The 16100-nt window shown below is 53.6% G+C and overlaps 1 protein-coding gene across 7 annotated transcripts in view; it reads left to right on the top strand.

Annotated features, from left to right (window-relative positions):
- The window catches only part of SLC12A3 (solute carrier family 12 member 3), a 39783-nt gene that overhangs the window by 15557 nt on the left and 8126 nt on the right, over positions 1 to 16100 (top strand). For 4 of the 7 annotated variants that reach the window (XM_027516500.1, XM_027516501.1, XM_027516496.1 and 1 more), the window contains exons 15-24: positions 592 to 691; positions 2069 to 2180; positions 2746 to 2886; positions 3902 to 4008; positions 5832 to 5914; positions 6972 to 7049; positions 7684 to 7785; positions 9886 to 9997; positions 12674 to 12760; positions 15696 to 15831. In XM_027516500.1, coding sequence (XP_027372301.1) covers positions 592 to 691; positions 2069 to 2180; positions 2746 to 2886; positions 3902 to 4008; positions 5832 to 5914; positions 6972 to 7049; positions 7684 to 7785; positions 9886 to 9997; positions 12674 to 12760; positions 15696 to 15831 — 1058 coding nt within the window. The remainder of the gene's footprint in view (positions 1 to 591; positions 692 to 2068; positions 2181 to 2745; positions 2887 to 3901; positions 4009 to 5831; positions 5915 to 6971; positions 7050 to 7683; positions 7786 to 9885; positions 9998 to 12673; positions 12761 to 15695; positions 15832 to 16100) is intronic. The other 3 variants (XM_027516502.1, XM_027516499.1, XM_027516497.1) reach the window with 2 other exon arrangements.

Genomic DNA, 16100 nt, shown 5'->3' with positions numbered 1-16100 from the left:
CCTGCCCATCAGCTCAGCCAGAGGGCCTGTCTCAGAGTCTGTGCTCCCAAGGGCTCCCTCTGGTCCTCCATCCCTCCCCATGGAGTGAGGAGCCCCCAGGGAGTGTGCCCACTCAGAGCCCACACCACCCCCTGCCGGACACCCAGGACCTGGAATTGCCTGCTCAGGTCCAACCTCCAGAGAGTGGCCGGCCTGCTGGTGTGCATACCAGACCAGGGGCTGCCTGATAGAAAGGCAGGCAGTCAGAGCCTGTACACAGGGGCAGGGGTGTCTACACGCAGGCAGGCAAGGATCCCAGGAGACAGCACTCTCAGAGTGAGATAAAGAACTCCAGGAAAGCCTAGAACTTTCAAGTTGAACTTGGCCTTCCAGGTCATTGTGAAGGTCTGTTTGTCAAAGGAGGAGACTAGTTTGTAGAGTTCAATAGCTTGATGTAATGTATAATGGTGAGCATATAGCCATATTGTAAGTGCAAAGGTTAGGAACAGAACTACAGGCTGTCAACTGCTCCCATGAGTGTTTGCTTCCTAAAGGTCAACATTCCCTCCCTTGTACTTAATGTCTGGTTTCTCCCGTGACTTCTAATCTCAGAGGTGAACTGGGGCTCCTCAGTACAGGCGGGCTCCTACAACCTGGCCCTGAGCTACTCTGTGGGTCTCAATGAGGTGGAGGACCACATCAAGAACTACCGGTGAGCACGGGCTCGGGGTGCCTGGGGTGCAGGGCTGGCTCTGACCCTGCTCTGGAGATCCCCAGCCAAGACCTGACACCTGACCAGCAGACCCAGGATGGGCATGGCCCCTTCTCGGAGAGGGAGCAGGATCGGAGAGCATCGCCCAGCAGTCAGGAGACCAGAGTAGATGCTGCCCAGTGGGGCCCAAGCAAGTCTAGTGGCCTCTCTGTACCTAAGTTCCACAGTGGCATATGCTCTGCGCGATACAAACAGACAACATGGACATCCCTCTGTGTCCACCGGGGCCTGGATCCAGCCCCACCTCCCATCCCCTGCCCAGATACCAACATCCTCCGGTGCTGAGGTCCCTTACGTAGAAAGCCTAGTACCTTTGGCCCTTGCTGTCCACTGTCCCACATCCAGATTCAATCTCCATGCTTGATTTTTTAAAAAATATTTTTCTGGCCACGCGGGGTCTTATTTGCAGCACTTGGGATCTTTGATCTTTGTTTCAGTGTGCAGAATCTTTAGTTGCAGCATGTGGTATCTAGTTCTTCAACCAGGGGTGGACCCGGGCCCCCTGCATTAGGAGTGCAGAGTCTTAGCCACTGGGCCGCCAGGGAAGTCCCCACCACACTTGGTTGAACCTGCAGATGTAGAACCTACAGATTCTAAGTGCCACCTGTTCGTAAGGGTGCTCTGATGTTATAATTTGTGAGGCTGACTGTGCTGAGCCTCTCCCAAGTACTCTTCAAAGCTGATTCCCCTCCTAAGTGAGGGAAATTGTACCTCCAGAATCCCTTTCCCAACAGATCACAATGTTAATGATCGGACGTATCTAGGTGTCAATCCTATGCTAGGTGACCTACACAGCGTCGGCACAACCCTCTGAGGTATATGAAACTGCTAACCCCATTCACAGATGAGAACACTGAGGCAAGGAGAGGTTAAGTAATGGGCCCCAACTCACACAGCTGGTGAATGGCCAGTTTTGTCTGGTTCCAACTGAGTCTGGTAGTGACCCTTGACTGTGAGCCTTGGCTGCCTCTTCTACCCAGTAACACAGTGATCTCGTGAGTGAGGGGCCTCCCTACTCGCAGTCTTGATTCTGCTCACACCATGCTGTGCTGGGCGGAGCGGGGACAGTAGGTGGAGCAGCAGGAGGGAGGTTCGCCCCAGGGGAGCTTGTGGTGGCCTGAACAGGAGGGACAAGGAACACCCAGTGTGGTGGCTGGCCACAGAGAGAGCTGGAAAGGAGTCATGGATGGGAAGACCACGGGCTGGTTCCTCTGCTTAGGAAGGGAGTCCTGGAGATGGGGCAATGCCTGGAGCAACTCTATTTGGCATCCACACCCCCAACTCTGTCCTAATTGCTCTTTCCCTTCCCCTCCTCAGCCCCCAGTGCCTGGTGCTCACGGGGCCCCCCAACTTCCGCCCGGCCCTGGTGGACTTCGTGGGCACCTTCACCCGGAACCTCAGCCTGATGATCTGTGGCCATGTGCTCATGGTGAGTGTCCCCTGCAGGGAGGGTGGGGCTGTGTTCCTGGAGGAGCCTTTGGGCACCGGGTCCACCCCCAAGGGTGGGCGTGGGGTAGGGTGAGGTAGGGGCCGGAGGAGGGGCTGTGGAGCCTGGACAGGCTCTCTCCCCTTCCCTGTCCCTGTCACTGGCTTCTCCCCACTGCCCAGCCCCTCACCTGCTCCCTCCATCTTCCTCCTGGCCTTCCCCCTCCCTAGTGAAAAAGTGAAAGTGAAAGTCGCTCAGTCCTCATGTGTCTGACTCTTTGCGACCCTATGGACTATATTCTTCAGGCCAGAATACTGGAGTGGGTAGCCTTCCGCTTCTCCAGGGAATCTCCCCAACCCAGGAATCGAACCCAGGTCTCCCTCATTGCAGGCAGATTCTTTACCAGCTGAGCCACAGGGAAGCCCTCCTCCTCCTCTTTTTTTCCCCTAATTCTGTAAAGGAAACCAGCAGTGAGCCCAGGGGACAACCTCCAGGGCAAGAGAGGAACTGTGTCTCAGGTCAGAGGGTAAAGGCCACCCCTGAGGTCATGTGTCCCTGCCACCCACAGGGCCCCCGCAAACAGAGGATGCCTGAGCTCCGGCTCATCGCCAACGGGCACACCAAGTGGCTGAACAAGAGGAAGATCAAAGCCTTCTACTCCGACGTGCTCGCCGAGGACCTCCGCAGCGGTGTCCAGGTTCTCATGCAGGTGGGTGGGCCTGGGGCTTCCCCAGAGGCCTTACTACTTGCTTGGCAACCTGGAAGTGGGATGCCCCGGTGGGCTAGTTGAAGCCCCTTTTGCTGCAATGGGAGTCTCACCTTCCTCCCCCTCTCTGGATGTGCTGATTCAGGGCACCTTCTCCAAGTGCCCAGGATCCCGGGGACACTGCCTTGGAGACCGGTGGGAGCTGCTGACACATTTTGTGGTTTGGGGACTTTTTAACGATATAATCTACAGACAGCAAAGTGAAATAGTGTAGAGTTTGATATATGTTTACAAATGCAGACACCACTTAGTGCTATGAAACCACCACTCGGGTCAAGTTCTAGAACATTCCATTCAGGCAATTCCTTTTATTGCTCAGTGTTCTTATTTGTAAAGTGGGATGCATGGATAAAATAACAGTTGTTAATTCTGAGTCAACATAGGGGACTCCTTTTCAATAGTTTCCAGTATTTCTCAAGATTAAAAAAGAGCAGACAAGGTCTCCTATTGGGATTATAAAACTACTTGGAGCAGAGGTAGAAGTTATGATTGTGTGATATTTTAAATGTATTAAATGCCACTGAATTATACACTTTTAAATGGTTGATTTTATGTTATGTAAACTTTACCTCAAAAATTAAAAAAAAAATTTAACATTAAAAAAAGAGAAATATAAAAGATGTATGGATTAGGTGACCCAGGAGTACTCTAAGCTTGACATCCAAATTCAAGTGCCCTGTTACAGGAAATAATTCCATAAATAAATAGTAGCTGGGATAATCCAGAACTAATGGGACAGTCCAGCTGTTAGCCCTGCTTGCAGATGCCTCAGGGAATAACTCTGGCTATAGCTTCACCTTTCTCATGGGTGTATCCAGGCAACGAGGACCTTGAACTGGGAGATATTTCTCCTGAGCCCCCCACCCCATGGCGGAGAGGGAAACTGGGCTGAGACCAAGCTCCACCCTAGTCACAGAACAGAGGCCTGACCCGTCACCACATCCCCACCCTGTGGCAGGCCGCAGGTCTCGGGAGGATGAAGCCCAACATTCTGGTGATCGGATTCAAGAAGAACTGGCAGTCGGCTCACCCAGCCACGGTGGAAGACTACATTGGCATCCTGCAGTGAGTGAGGTCACCAGGCGGGGCAGGGCCTGAGGCCTCTTGACTTGGGCCTTTGGCGTTTCCTGGGCCTTGGGAAGGAGAGGGGAAGCAGTGGGCGCTGTAAGAAGCTGAGTCCACTGGTTCAAAGCTGAGGAAGAAAAGACAGACGGAGGGTCCCCCACTCTGTCCCGTGGGTCATAGGCACCCAGATTGGCAGAGAACAGGCAAGTAACAGTGAAGTGGGCCAGGTGTGGGCCATCAGGGAACGGTGGGGACTGTGGCAAACGGAAAGGAACAGGTGTTCCCTGGCTCCAGCTAATTGTGCCAGGCAGAAATGAGGACCCAGTGTTGCCAGGTCTTCTAGTTTTTCAGAAAGTCAAAAATGTGAGTTTTTAGGTGAAAATCGTGTGCTTACCTGGGGGCTGCAGAAGACCTGCAAATACCCAGCTCTCAAGCTGTGAGGTGGTACCACTGAAACCAGGCCTCCGAGGAGGTGACAAGCTGGGGAATGGGACCAGGGGATAAACTCCCTGGGATTTCAGGGTTAACTCCAAACCCGTTCTCTTTCATTTCTTGCTGTGCAAAGTCCAGAAAATGCCTGCTTGAGCTGCTTTTCTGCCTTGATGGGGTATGGAGAGGCAGTGTGCTGGGGCATTTAACAAGCATGAGGCTGAGTGCTGGGGACCTGGGCCTGGCTTCCAGGTCTGCTGGGAACCAGCTGTATGACTGAGCAGTGCATCTCACCACCTCTAGCAAAATCACAACAGGAGGCAGTACATACCCGCTCTGTAGGAACCCCTACATAGTGGCTTCAATATGCCAAAACTCCAAACTGCTGAAGCCTAAAGGGCCCTGTCCCAGAGACTTGTGATTAGAGTTCAGAGAGGGCAGTGCTTAGCCTAGTAGATTAGCCCTGATGGTGGGCTCTTGGGCACCCTGTCAACCAGGCAGTTAATATACTTGTGGGGTGGGAGTCTTCCAGACATACCATACAGACAGCCCACTGCTGTCTTCATGAGTGAGGCCGTTCCTGTGTGCATGTCCAACTTCAGCTATTTAATTCTGATCTGAACTGGCCACTTCCTTAGCATGTGGTCATAGAAAAGTTACTCCCTAAAACTTAGATTTTGCATCTGTCAAATGGGAGTAGCAATTCCCATTCCCACCTCTGTTGGTAGAGATGTGAAGATGAGCCACGTGTGATGCTTTCAAACTGTGGTGCTGGAGAAGACTCTTGAGAGTCCCTTGGACTGCAAGGAGATCAAACCAGTTAATCCTAAAGGAAATCAACCCCGAATATTCACTGGAAGGACTGATGCTGAAGCTGAAACTCTAATACTTTGGCCACCTGATGTGAAGAACTGACTCATTGGAAAAGACCCTGATGCTGGGAAAGATTGAAGGCAGGAAGAGAAGGGGGTGACAGAGGATGAGATGGCTGGATGGCATCACCAACTCAATAGACACGAGTTTGAGTAAACTCCGGGAGATAGTGAAGGACAGGGAGGCCTGGCATGCTACAGTCTAGTCCATGGGGTCGACAGTCGGACACTACTTAGCAACTGAGCAACAGCAACAATCAGGAGGACAGGGCTGGTTCCGAGACTGGCCTGACTCAGTTTCCCCCAAGAGGGTCTGCAGGATCCACAGTGCCTCAGACAGTAGAGCTAGAGGGGTCCTGGCCACCTCTCCGGTCCTGCCTGCACGTTATACAGATGGGAGACTGAGGCCCAGAGAGGAGAAGGGTATGGTGGGAGGCAGGGTCAGCTCTAGACAGGCCTCCTGGGGGCTGGGGGCTGGGGGCGGGGCCGAGAGCAGGTTGACCCCATGACCTCTCTCTCCAGCGACGCTTTTGATCTCAACTACGGTGTCTGTGTCATGAGGATGCGTGAGGGCCTCAACATCTCAGAGGTGATGCAGGCGCACAGTGAGTACCCCCCTTCTTGACACCCCTGTCAAAGACAACAGGATCCCAGGAAGCTCTAGAACCCATTTTTTTTCCCAAGTGGTTCAGGGAGGACAGGGGAAATTAGTAAGGAATAAAAGGTCACAGACTCCTAGGAAGTCAGCTTTTGATGGAAATCATCAGATTTCTAAAAGGAGAAACTGAGGTCCTGAAAGGGGATGTGGCTAGTTCAAGGCCTTGCTTGACTGGACCACAGCTCCCCAGATCACCATGGGAGCATTTGTAACCAGATGGGATAAAGAGGAACTAAGACAGGAGAGAGAAAAAGACGGGGAGAAGAGCCACGTGAAGACCCCAGAGCATGAAAACACACACAGAGAGGCCATGAAAGCTGGGGATAGAGTAGGGAGATGTGCTACGTTTAAGGCCACATGTAAATAGATCTGAACTCGTTATTTTTAGAAGCGTGATAGAAATAACACATATAAAGACAATGGGGGTGGGGGGTGTGATGCTGAGAGGAGCGGATGCTGCAGGCCAGCCTGGGTCTTGTTCACCCAGGTCACCGATGGGCTGAGGGTGTGCCTGGCAGCTGGTAGTTCAGTGAATATTTACACAACCAGAATTTGCAGAGCAGCAGCCACACTCCTGACCAAGGTGGCTTTAGGTGCTGGGCGTGCAGCAGGGAACAAAACCAAGTCTGCCCTGGAGGAGCTGACATTCTGGGGGAAACGCAGTGGACCCAGGACTCATTGCAGGCAGTGATAGCTCATGAGCTGTCCTGAGGAAGCCCACACAGAGGGGAATGCGGGCAGGAGGGCCTCTCTGAGGAGGGCGCTTATTTCTAGAAGGAGAGGGCTGGGGAAAGAGGGCGCTTGGCTCTGAGGCCACCCACCCACTGCTGAGACCTGGTGGGAAGGAGCATGCCTTGTTTGAGCAGACAGGAAGCTGGTGGGGGGTGCATGGAGTGTGCAGGGAGGTAGAGACCAGATCAGTGGAAGCTGCAGAGTCAGGACCTTCCCCCAGGGTAAGAGGGCCCCCAGAGAAGCCTGGGTACAAAGCTCCCCCTCTTTTTCAGTTAACCCTATGTTTGATCCAGCAGAGGATAGCAAGGAAGCCAGGGCCGGCGGGGCCCACCTGTCTGTCTCCGGCACAGGTCAGTCCCCCCACCCCAACTCAGAGGCACAGGGAGCTCTCACCCTGGGGAGCACTGAGTGATGGGCCACGGGGGAACTCGGCCGAGGGCAGGAGATTTTTGTTTTTGGCAGTGACCTGAAACCCCTAGGATTGGGTCACAGGGAGTTGGTAGGGCAGTGGGGCTAGGGGCAAGGTAAAGATTTCCAGCCCTGCTGGAGAATTCAGAGTCCAGGCATCGTGGGACACCATCCAGTAGGCTCTGGGGCCCAAGTCCTGCCCCTCCAAGGGCCCCCTGGCCATGCTCCGATGCAGAGGGGCAACAACACCCTGGGAAGCAGGGAAACAGTGCAGGGGCTGGGAGTGTCCTGTGGGCATTTGTGAGGGGCACAGGGGAGTTTTTAAGAGAATGGTCCCACCCCCGGAGCCAACCAGAATCCAGGGAGAGAGAAGCTGGGAGCAGAGGAGGGGCACATCCCAGCACTGCTCTTCCGGGGTCCCTGCCCCGGGAGTCTCCCATAGGGGGGCGTCCCCAGCGCATGCGCACAGCAAGGGCTTCCGGCCACCGTGTGCACAAGCCCATGCTGTGTTCCCAGACAGCCTCAGGCCTTTCCCTGTGCTCCGCACCCACCTGACCTGCCCCTCTGCTCCTGCAGTGGACCCCGAGGCCTTGGTGCAGGAGGAGCAGGCCAGCACAGTCTTCCAGTCGGAGCAGGGCAAGAAGACCATTGACATCTACTGGCTGTTCGACGATGGAGGTCAGTGCCCCAGGATGCCGGCTCTCCCCTGGCTGCCTCCCTTCCATGACCTCCACTCTCGGCCTCCCTCGCTGGCCTCTGACAAGGCCACTGGTGGGACCTCGGGGCCCAGCTAAAAGGAATGGGGCCCCTGGGCCCACCACTGGCCTCACGGGAGCCTGGCCAGGTCCCTCCTGTGGCCCTCTGTGTTCAGCTGTAAAATGAGGGACTTAAAGGAGCAGGTGAGGTCAGTGTGAGGAGGGACTTCAGACTGGACAGGCCGTCGGGGTCACGGGCACGTGATGTAAGTGGGAGACATGAGCTGGAGCGCAGCAAAGCTGTAGGCATATTCATCACTTACCAAAGAAAAACACGCTCTCTTGATTTTCTTGTGACTCTCAGTTTTATTGTTCCCACCCTTGATAGAGTCCTAGATACAGAGAAGATATTCTGAGCATTTACTATATGCTTGATACCAAGGGTTTACATAGGTTAACCTAATGCAGTCCCCAGGTGAAAATGATTATTAACTCCCTTTACAAATAAGGAAACTGAGGCACAGAGTGGAGAAGTCATGTGTGGATCATACAGTGATAAATGACAGTGATCTAGATTTGCATGTGAAATCAGATCAGATCAGTCGCTCAGTCGTGTCCGACTCTGCAACCCCATGAATCGCAGCACGCCAGGCCTCCCTGTCCATCACCAACTCCCAGAGTTCACTGAGACTCACATCCATCGAGTCAGTGATGCCATCCAGCCATCTCATCCTCTGTCGTCCCCTTCTCCTCCTGCCCCCAATCCCTCCCAGCATCAGAGTCTTTTCCAATGAGTCAACTCTTTGCACGAGGTGGCCAAAGTACTGGAGTTTCAGCTTCAGCATCATTCCTTCCAAAGAAATCCCAGGGCTGATCTCCTTCAGAATGGACTGGTTGGATCTCCTTGCAGTCCAAGGGACTCTCAAGAGTCTTCTCCAATACCACACTTCAAAAGCATCAATTCTTCGGCACTCAGCCTTCTTCACAGTCCAACTCTCACATCCATACATAATCACAGGAAAAACCATAGCCTTGATTAGACGAACCTTTGTTGGCAAAGTAATGTCTCTGCTTTTGAATATGCTATCTAGGTTGGTCATAACTTTCCTTCCAAGGAGTAAGCGTCTTTTAATTTCATGGCTGCAGTCACCATCTGCAGTGATTTTGGAGCCCAGAAAAATAAAGTCTAACACTGTTTCCACTGTTTCCCCATCTATTTCCCATGAAGTGGTGGGACCGGATGCCATGATCTTCGTTTAAATCCGCCCCCCTAAATGCTGGCTCACATATTTAAAAGCCTTGTGCACAGGAATTCCCTGGTGGGCACTTTCACTTCAGGGGGCGCAGGTTGGATCCCTGATTCTGGGAAATAAGATCCTGAAAGGCCAAAATAATTTTTTTTTAATTTATTTTTATTTTTCGGAGAAGGCAATGGCACCCCCTCCAGTACTCTTGCCTGGAAAACCCCATGGATGGAGGAGCCTGGTGGGCTGCAGTCCACGGGGTCTCGAAGAGTCGGACACGACTGAAGCGACTTAGCAGCAGCAGCAGCATTTTTATTTTTGGCTATGCTGGGTCTTTGTTGCTGTGTGGGTCTTTCTCTAGTTGTGGCGAGCAGGGGCCACTCTCTTGTGGTGTGCAGGCTTCTCATCGTGGTGGCTTCTCTTGTTGCGGAGCACTGACTCTAGGGTATGCAACCTCAGTAGTGAAGCTCCGGGGCTCTAGAGCACAGGCTCAATAGTTGTGGCACACGGGCTTTATTGCTCCAAGGCCTGCGGGATCTTCCTGGATCAGGGATCAAACCCGTGTCTCCTGCATTGGCAGGCAGATCCTTTACCACTGAGCCACCAGGGAAGCCCCCCAGATTTTTTAAAAATAAATAAAAGCATCATGCCATTCAAGTAAACCCCAGCCCACAGAGCCCATGTCTCACCCTGGTTTCACCTGACAAACTCATTATAGAGATGAGTACACTGAGGTCAAGAGAAGGGATGGGGTTGCTAGAGGCAGAGTGGAGCGGGACCCAGACAAGGCTGTATCCTGAGAGCATCTTTCTCTTAACTCATGGCACCCTCCTTGCCAGGCCTCACCCTCCTCATCCCCTATCTCCTCGGCCGCAAGAAGAGATGGAGCAAATGCAGGATCCGCGTGTTCGTGGGGGGCCAGATCAACAGGATGGACCAGGAGAGAAAGGCGTAAGTGGGGAGCGCCGACCATCCAGGGCTACCCGTGCCTGCCCACACCTGCCCCTACTCCCCATTCCACCCCTCAGGGCTCTCGGGTCACAGCAGCGGTGAGAGAGTTTAGGACAGGAGGAGGTTTCTCTCCATTTCAGAAGCGGTTTTGGTGTCCTGTCCCCTTTAATAAGATACACATGTCCTAGTCCTGGCCATGGCAGGGAGGGCTGGTAAATTTTAAATCCACAAATCTCCAGGAGATTTGCAGTGAAATGAAGGATGGAGAAGGCCCTGCCCCTCAGAAATGAGGGCAGAGCTTAGAATCCTTCAGGGCAACGTCCCCCACTCCCCACCCAAGCCCCCGCACCCCCCAACTCCCAAGCTTCAGGTGCCACCCCTGGTGAGGCCAGAGGTGACTTAAGTGGCCAGGATGAAGGGCAGCAAATCCCCTGGAATCTCTTGGTGAGAAGAGACTCCATTCTCCAACTCCATGGCTGATTCTCTGTCTAAACAAGAGGAAGTCGGCCTGGTTCAAGTGCTGGGCAGGTGATGGCATCTGCCAGAACTGAGTGATGTTGGTTTACTGGTTTTATTGGCCTCATCTTTCTGGCAAGGGTTGCTGATTTGCTGATTAAATTGTGAAGCCATTTCCTTTCAAGACATATCTAAGTGAGAATGTGAGTTGACTTAAGCTGAGACGGAAGTAAACAGTCGGGCACGTACACAGGTGTGGAGGTGGCAGGAGTCGGGCAGGTGGCACACGTGGGCTAGATTTGGGCCCCTGTTGCTTTAGAGCAAGGTCAAGTGAGGTCGAAGGCCATAGGACCGAGGACTGCTGGAGGGTGTGGGCAGGCTGGGGAGGATGGGGTGGGTGGCTTGCCCCAAACCGTGCAGTTAATTAGCCAGAGAGAAAACCCTGCACAGCCTTGAGTGCCTGCTGTGACACCCCAGGGACAGGACTCCATGGCCTGTGCCACCCTAGTCCTATGCCAGTACCTCATACATCCCCATGACCCCTGCTGCATGAGTTAAGGGTGACTAGCAACCCCATCTTATTGCCCTCACCCCCACTGAGAGCTTCTCCACTGGAGGGCCCTTCTCCTCAATGCGGAGGAGAACGTTGCCTGGGAAACGCAACATCTGCTTCTCTGTGCTCCTTTCCAGAAGATAAACACACCGCAAAGGCTGCTTTGCCCTCTTGGCTTCCTGTTCCAGCTCCCACTCAAAGCTGGGCTCAGGGGGTGTTGGTTCAGATCGAGGCCACGGCACTGTGGGGTCACAGGATGTCTTGCAAGCAAAGGTTGTGAAATCTCCTCTCCTCCCAGCTGACTCTGGACCAGCCCAAGTCCTCTGCCTTCCTTGTGACCCCAGGCCACCCCTGTGCTGCCCCCAGCTGTGCTTTCCTAAGTTCACTCCCAAGTTCCGGGACCAGCGATGGCAGTTTGTCTCCTTTTTGTTCCCTGGCATGCTCCACACCGTCCCAGGCAGCCCCTCGCTGCTCCCACCCCATCCCCTGCACCCCCATGTCTTTGCTTATTTGGACTCTCCTCCTGGGGTGCTCACTCCCCACCGGCTAGTCCTGGGGCGTCACCAACACCGTGTCCTGCCCAGGGATTCTGATGGAATGGGCGGGCTAGGGCCGAGGCACGAGTACCGTTTAGAAGCCTCCTTGTGTGGTTCCGGTGTGAACACCCTTATCTACCCTCTTCAGTCTATAACAGTCTTACCCACTGTTCACCATCCAGCCAGATTGCCACCTCCTCTGTGAAGCCTCCTCTGACTGCTTCAGACCACAGTTGCCGTTTCCTCCTTGTGGACACAAAGTCAGGGCTATCTGGCTTGCCACTCCTGGTTCTGTACTCAGCTCATATGTGTTACCTGCTCCCCCAGCCACCCTGAGGAATTTCCTACCGTTCACCTCCCATTCCTTACACCCTCGTTTCTCAAAGTGTGGCCAGTGAACCAGCAGTCCCACATCACCTGGGAGCTTCTTAGAAATGCAGAATCCCAGGCTTCCCTGGTGGTTCAGTGGTTAGGAATCCACTTGCCAATGCAGGGGCTACGGGTTCGATCCCTGGTCCGGAAAGATCCCACATGCAGCAACAAAGACCCAGCTCAGCCAAAAGTAAATAAATAAATCTTAAAATAAAGATTAAAAAAAAAGGAAATGCAGAATCCCAGGTCCCAACCCAGGCCAGCTGGATCAGAACCTGCGTCGTAACAAGCTCCCCAGCAGGTGCGCAGACGTTAGAATGTGAGGAGCTCTAGCCCAGAGATGGCCACCTGAGACTTAAGGACAGTTCCTTTGTCCTGTCACTTGTCATCATCTGACCTGCTTTATCAATATTCACTTACTGTCTGCCTCCCTCGTCGGCTAGAATGTGAAATCCCCAAGGGCAGAGTTTGTTTTGTTCGCTGCTATGTCTTCCCTAGTGGCTCACATGGTAAAGCATCCGCCTGCAATGCAGGAGACCCAGGCTCAATCCCTGGGTTGGGAAGATACCCTAAAGAAGGAAATGGCAGCCCACTCCAGTATGCTTGCTGGGGGAGTCCCATGGAGCCTAGTGGGCTACAATCCGTGGGGTCACAAAGAGTCAAACACGACTGAGCAACTAACATACATATCCTCCACAGGTGCTCAGTGAAAACTCACTGAAGGAATGAATGCGTTAAAAAAAAACCTCTGTCTTCCAGGATCATTTCTCTGCTGAGCAAGTTCCGGTTGGGATTCCACGAAGTTCACGTCCTTCCCGACATCAACCAGAAGCCACGGGCCGAGCAGTGAGTTTTCTGTGTTGGGGGTTCCAGGGAGAAGGGTTGGCCCTTTGGTAAACCAAGGGCAACCCGGTTCACCTGCCCCTGCCTACACTGGGCTCATGGAAAGAAAGAGTTTGCAGCCGTTAATTTTTGTTTGAGTTTTTCCCCCTTGCCCCGTGGTCCTTTGCATATCAGAGCTGTGGTCTTTGCCAGAAAAATACCTGGGCTGAAGGTCAATGAAAGTTCCCACTCATGCTTTTCACAGACCCAGTGTTTTTGAAGCTCTTCATGGCCATTCTGCTCCTAGAGCAGAGCTGGTGTTTCATCTGCCAGGGGCCTCCCACCCACCCCGCACACCCTGGGGCTGAGAAAGTCTCCAGCTTCACACCTCTCAAGCTCAGGCTGCTGGCTACTCATGAAAGGCTGATTTATCTACTCTGATTTTCTAAATTTTCTCCAACCCCTGTATCGTTTTCATAAAGGAGTGGTTCTCAAACATCAGCATCACCTGTAGGGTTTGTGAACACACAACTCTGGGGCCCAGCCTCAAGATTCTGAGTCTCTAGGTCTGGGGTGAGGCCTGAAAATGTGCACTTCTAACAAGCTCTCCTGTGCTGATGCAGGCACCTCACTTTGAGAACCACAGTCTCAGGCGATCCATGTAACATGCTTAACAGGGCGCCCTGCCTAGAGTCAATGATCAGTCAAGGCTGGATTTGTGGCTTCTGCCCGCTTGTAGCTTCTGAGCTCTTTCTGTATCTCCACCTTTCCCTATAGTCCTAACTCTGCTACAGACTGCTTCCTTCCTTCTCCGGACATTGGCTTAAATTAAGTGTCTGAAAAAGGGACTGTGACCATCCCAGCTCATTGCTTCCTGCCAAGCCGAGGTAAAGGTCACCGGAAGGTCTATTTCTTGGCCACCTTTAGTCCAGTTGGCCATGGCCACGAGTGGCAGGATCATATGCCCCGAAATACACCACTGGAAGGATGCTCCTTCTGCAGAGGCCACGGCAGAGGCACGTCCCCTCCGTGGGGCTGAGGGGCACTGGAGCAAACAGAACGGAAGTTCCCCAGGCCCTGAGGCAGAAGCGTGGCAGCTGCAGCCCCTGATGTTATGTTAACTCACTGGCACCTGGGGAGTAGAAGATGTCGAATGGTCTGGGCAACCGCTCCCCTGCTCACCCATGCAATGGCAAGTGGGCAGACTTGAAGCAAACTCCTGTGTGAATCTGTAGCAGGGCTCAATTGTGGGGCCAGAAGGAATAAGTTACTTTCCTAATGATTCAGTTGCACATTCTTAAAAGAAGACATTTATGATAGGATTGCCTTATGTAAATCTGTCGAAGTGAGGTTTTCCAGCACTCTGTCTTCTCAGTAAAGTAAGGTCTGTCCTGACCTCTTTAGCCCTTGTTTACCTGGAGAAGGAAGGACATCAAGAAGAAAAGAAAGGGGACTTCCCTAGTGGGCCAGTGGCTAAGACTCCGAGCTCTCAGTGCAGGGGGTCTGGGATCAATCCCTGGTCAGGGCACTAGATCCCACATGCTGCAAGTAAGAGCCCCCAGGCCATAACTAAAAATCCCTCATGCTGCCACTAAGACCCAGAGTAGCCAAATAAATAAATATTTTTTTGAAGGAAGGAACTAGTTAACAGTGATGGATATACTGACTCCCCCATTCTCTCAGGGCTGTGCTTGAGCGACAGGGGCAGAGGTGAGTAAATTGCAGCCCTGCCCTGCATGGTTTACCTTGGCTGAGGTACAGGGAGGATGTCAAGAAGCATCAGAATGGTGCAGAGATGGACGCAGATGCAAAGGAGAACAGGGCCATCTCTGCTAGTGGAGGAGCAGAGCCTTGAGAACGGCCGTGAACAGAGATGGGAGGGGGAGACCTTCCCCCATGGAGAGGACAGTGGGAGCCACATGCAGAACCCCCCAGCCCATCTTGTCTTTAAACCCCATCTTTCCTCTTGCATCTGCCTTCACCTCCTGGACCATTTCTCTCCTCCCTTGCACAGCCAACCTTCTCCAAAGTGATGCTACCCTCTTTGTGGCTGCTTCCTCCCACCCTTCCCTCATTCTCCAGCTCACTCCAGTCTGGCTGCCCTCCTGCAGCTCCGCTGAAATCCTTCTCTCCAGCTTGGGCCGTGACCTCTGCACCACCAGGTCTGCAGAGCCCGCGGCTGTCCTCCTCGTTCTCTGCCTCACAGCTGCATTTGACACAGCGGTCCTTCTTGAAACAGCCCCTTTGGATCCAAGATGCTGCCCTCTCCCGGATCCCTCCCACTTCAGGGATCCTTCTTTCAGCTTCCTTTGCTGGTGCTGCCTCCTTTCCCTGACTTACCTGAGGGCATCCCATTCATGCCTGCACTCACCTTGCTCCATCCACACAGGCTTCTCTGTTGCTCCTCAAGCAGCCCAAGTACACTTCTGCCTCGGGGCCTTTGCACCTTCCATTCTGTTTGCTCCAACACCCCCTGCCTTGTGCATAGCTAGCTTCGGAAGGACGGGCATCCTCGGGTCCAGAGAGGACTTTCTGCCCAAGTATTTCCCATCCCAGGACTCAGCGTATGCTTTCATAAGTCTTCTGATCTGTATCCACCTGCTTATTTGTCGCCCAGCAGACCACGAGCTCTGTGCGGCCTGGGGATGTTGTCTGGTTTGTTCACTGCTGTATAGCACAGAGCAGTGCTCGGTAAACACCCTGGGGCGGGAGTGGTCAGGGGGTGGAGATGGATCCCAGTCAGGCTTCACGGACCACTTGTGGAAGTCCTGTTCAAAGTCAGACGCAGCTGTCAAGGCTGAATTCAACACAGAGGCTGCTTGGTGTAAACAGCAGCATCAGAAAGGGTTTCAGCCTGAAATGTATGTCCCCACGGCCCCCACCTCCATCTCCCTCTGAGGACCCCGTTCCCCTGGACATGGGCACCTTGCCCAGTCTCACTGGCTCTCTCTGCCCCCAGCATCAAGCGCTTTGAGGACATGATTGCACCCTTCCGCCTGAATGATGGCTTCAAGGACGAGGCCACGGTCACTGAGACGAGGCGGGACTGCCCCTGGAAGATCTCGGATGAGGAGATTAACAAGAATAGAATCAAGGTGCGGGAGAAAGAAGGGCCTTGCTGGGGTAGGGGTGGGGGTGCTCCTGACCGAGGTGCTCCCCTGGGTCAGGGCCTGTGCCCCCATCTGTCCTGGGCTTCCTGAACCCCTTCCCCTGACCCTCAACTCTAGTCTCCCTGCACCAAGCCTCTGAGGTGTCCTCAAGCCACACACGCTCAGGCTGACGAGTGACCCAGGGGTTGATCTCAGAGCCATCCTTGGTGTGGGAACCTGGTCCCTCGGTCCATTTTGAGTCTCCCTGGCCATGG

Source organism: Bos indicus x Bos taurus, chromosome 18 (assembly GCF_003369695.1).
Source record: "Bos indicus x Bos taurus breed Angus x Brahman F1 hybrid chromosome 18, Bos_hybrid_MaternalHap_v2.0, whole genome shotgun sequence".
NCBI classification, from domain to species: domain Eukaryota; kingdom Metazoa; phylum Chordata; class Mammalia; order Artiodactyla; family Bovidae; genus Bos; species Bos indicus x Bos taurus.
The sequence above is the reverse complement of the archived record's forward strand: the minus strand, read 5'-3'. Positions and strand labels throughout refer to the sequence as shown.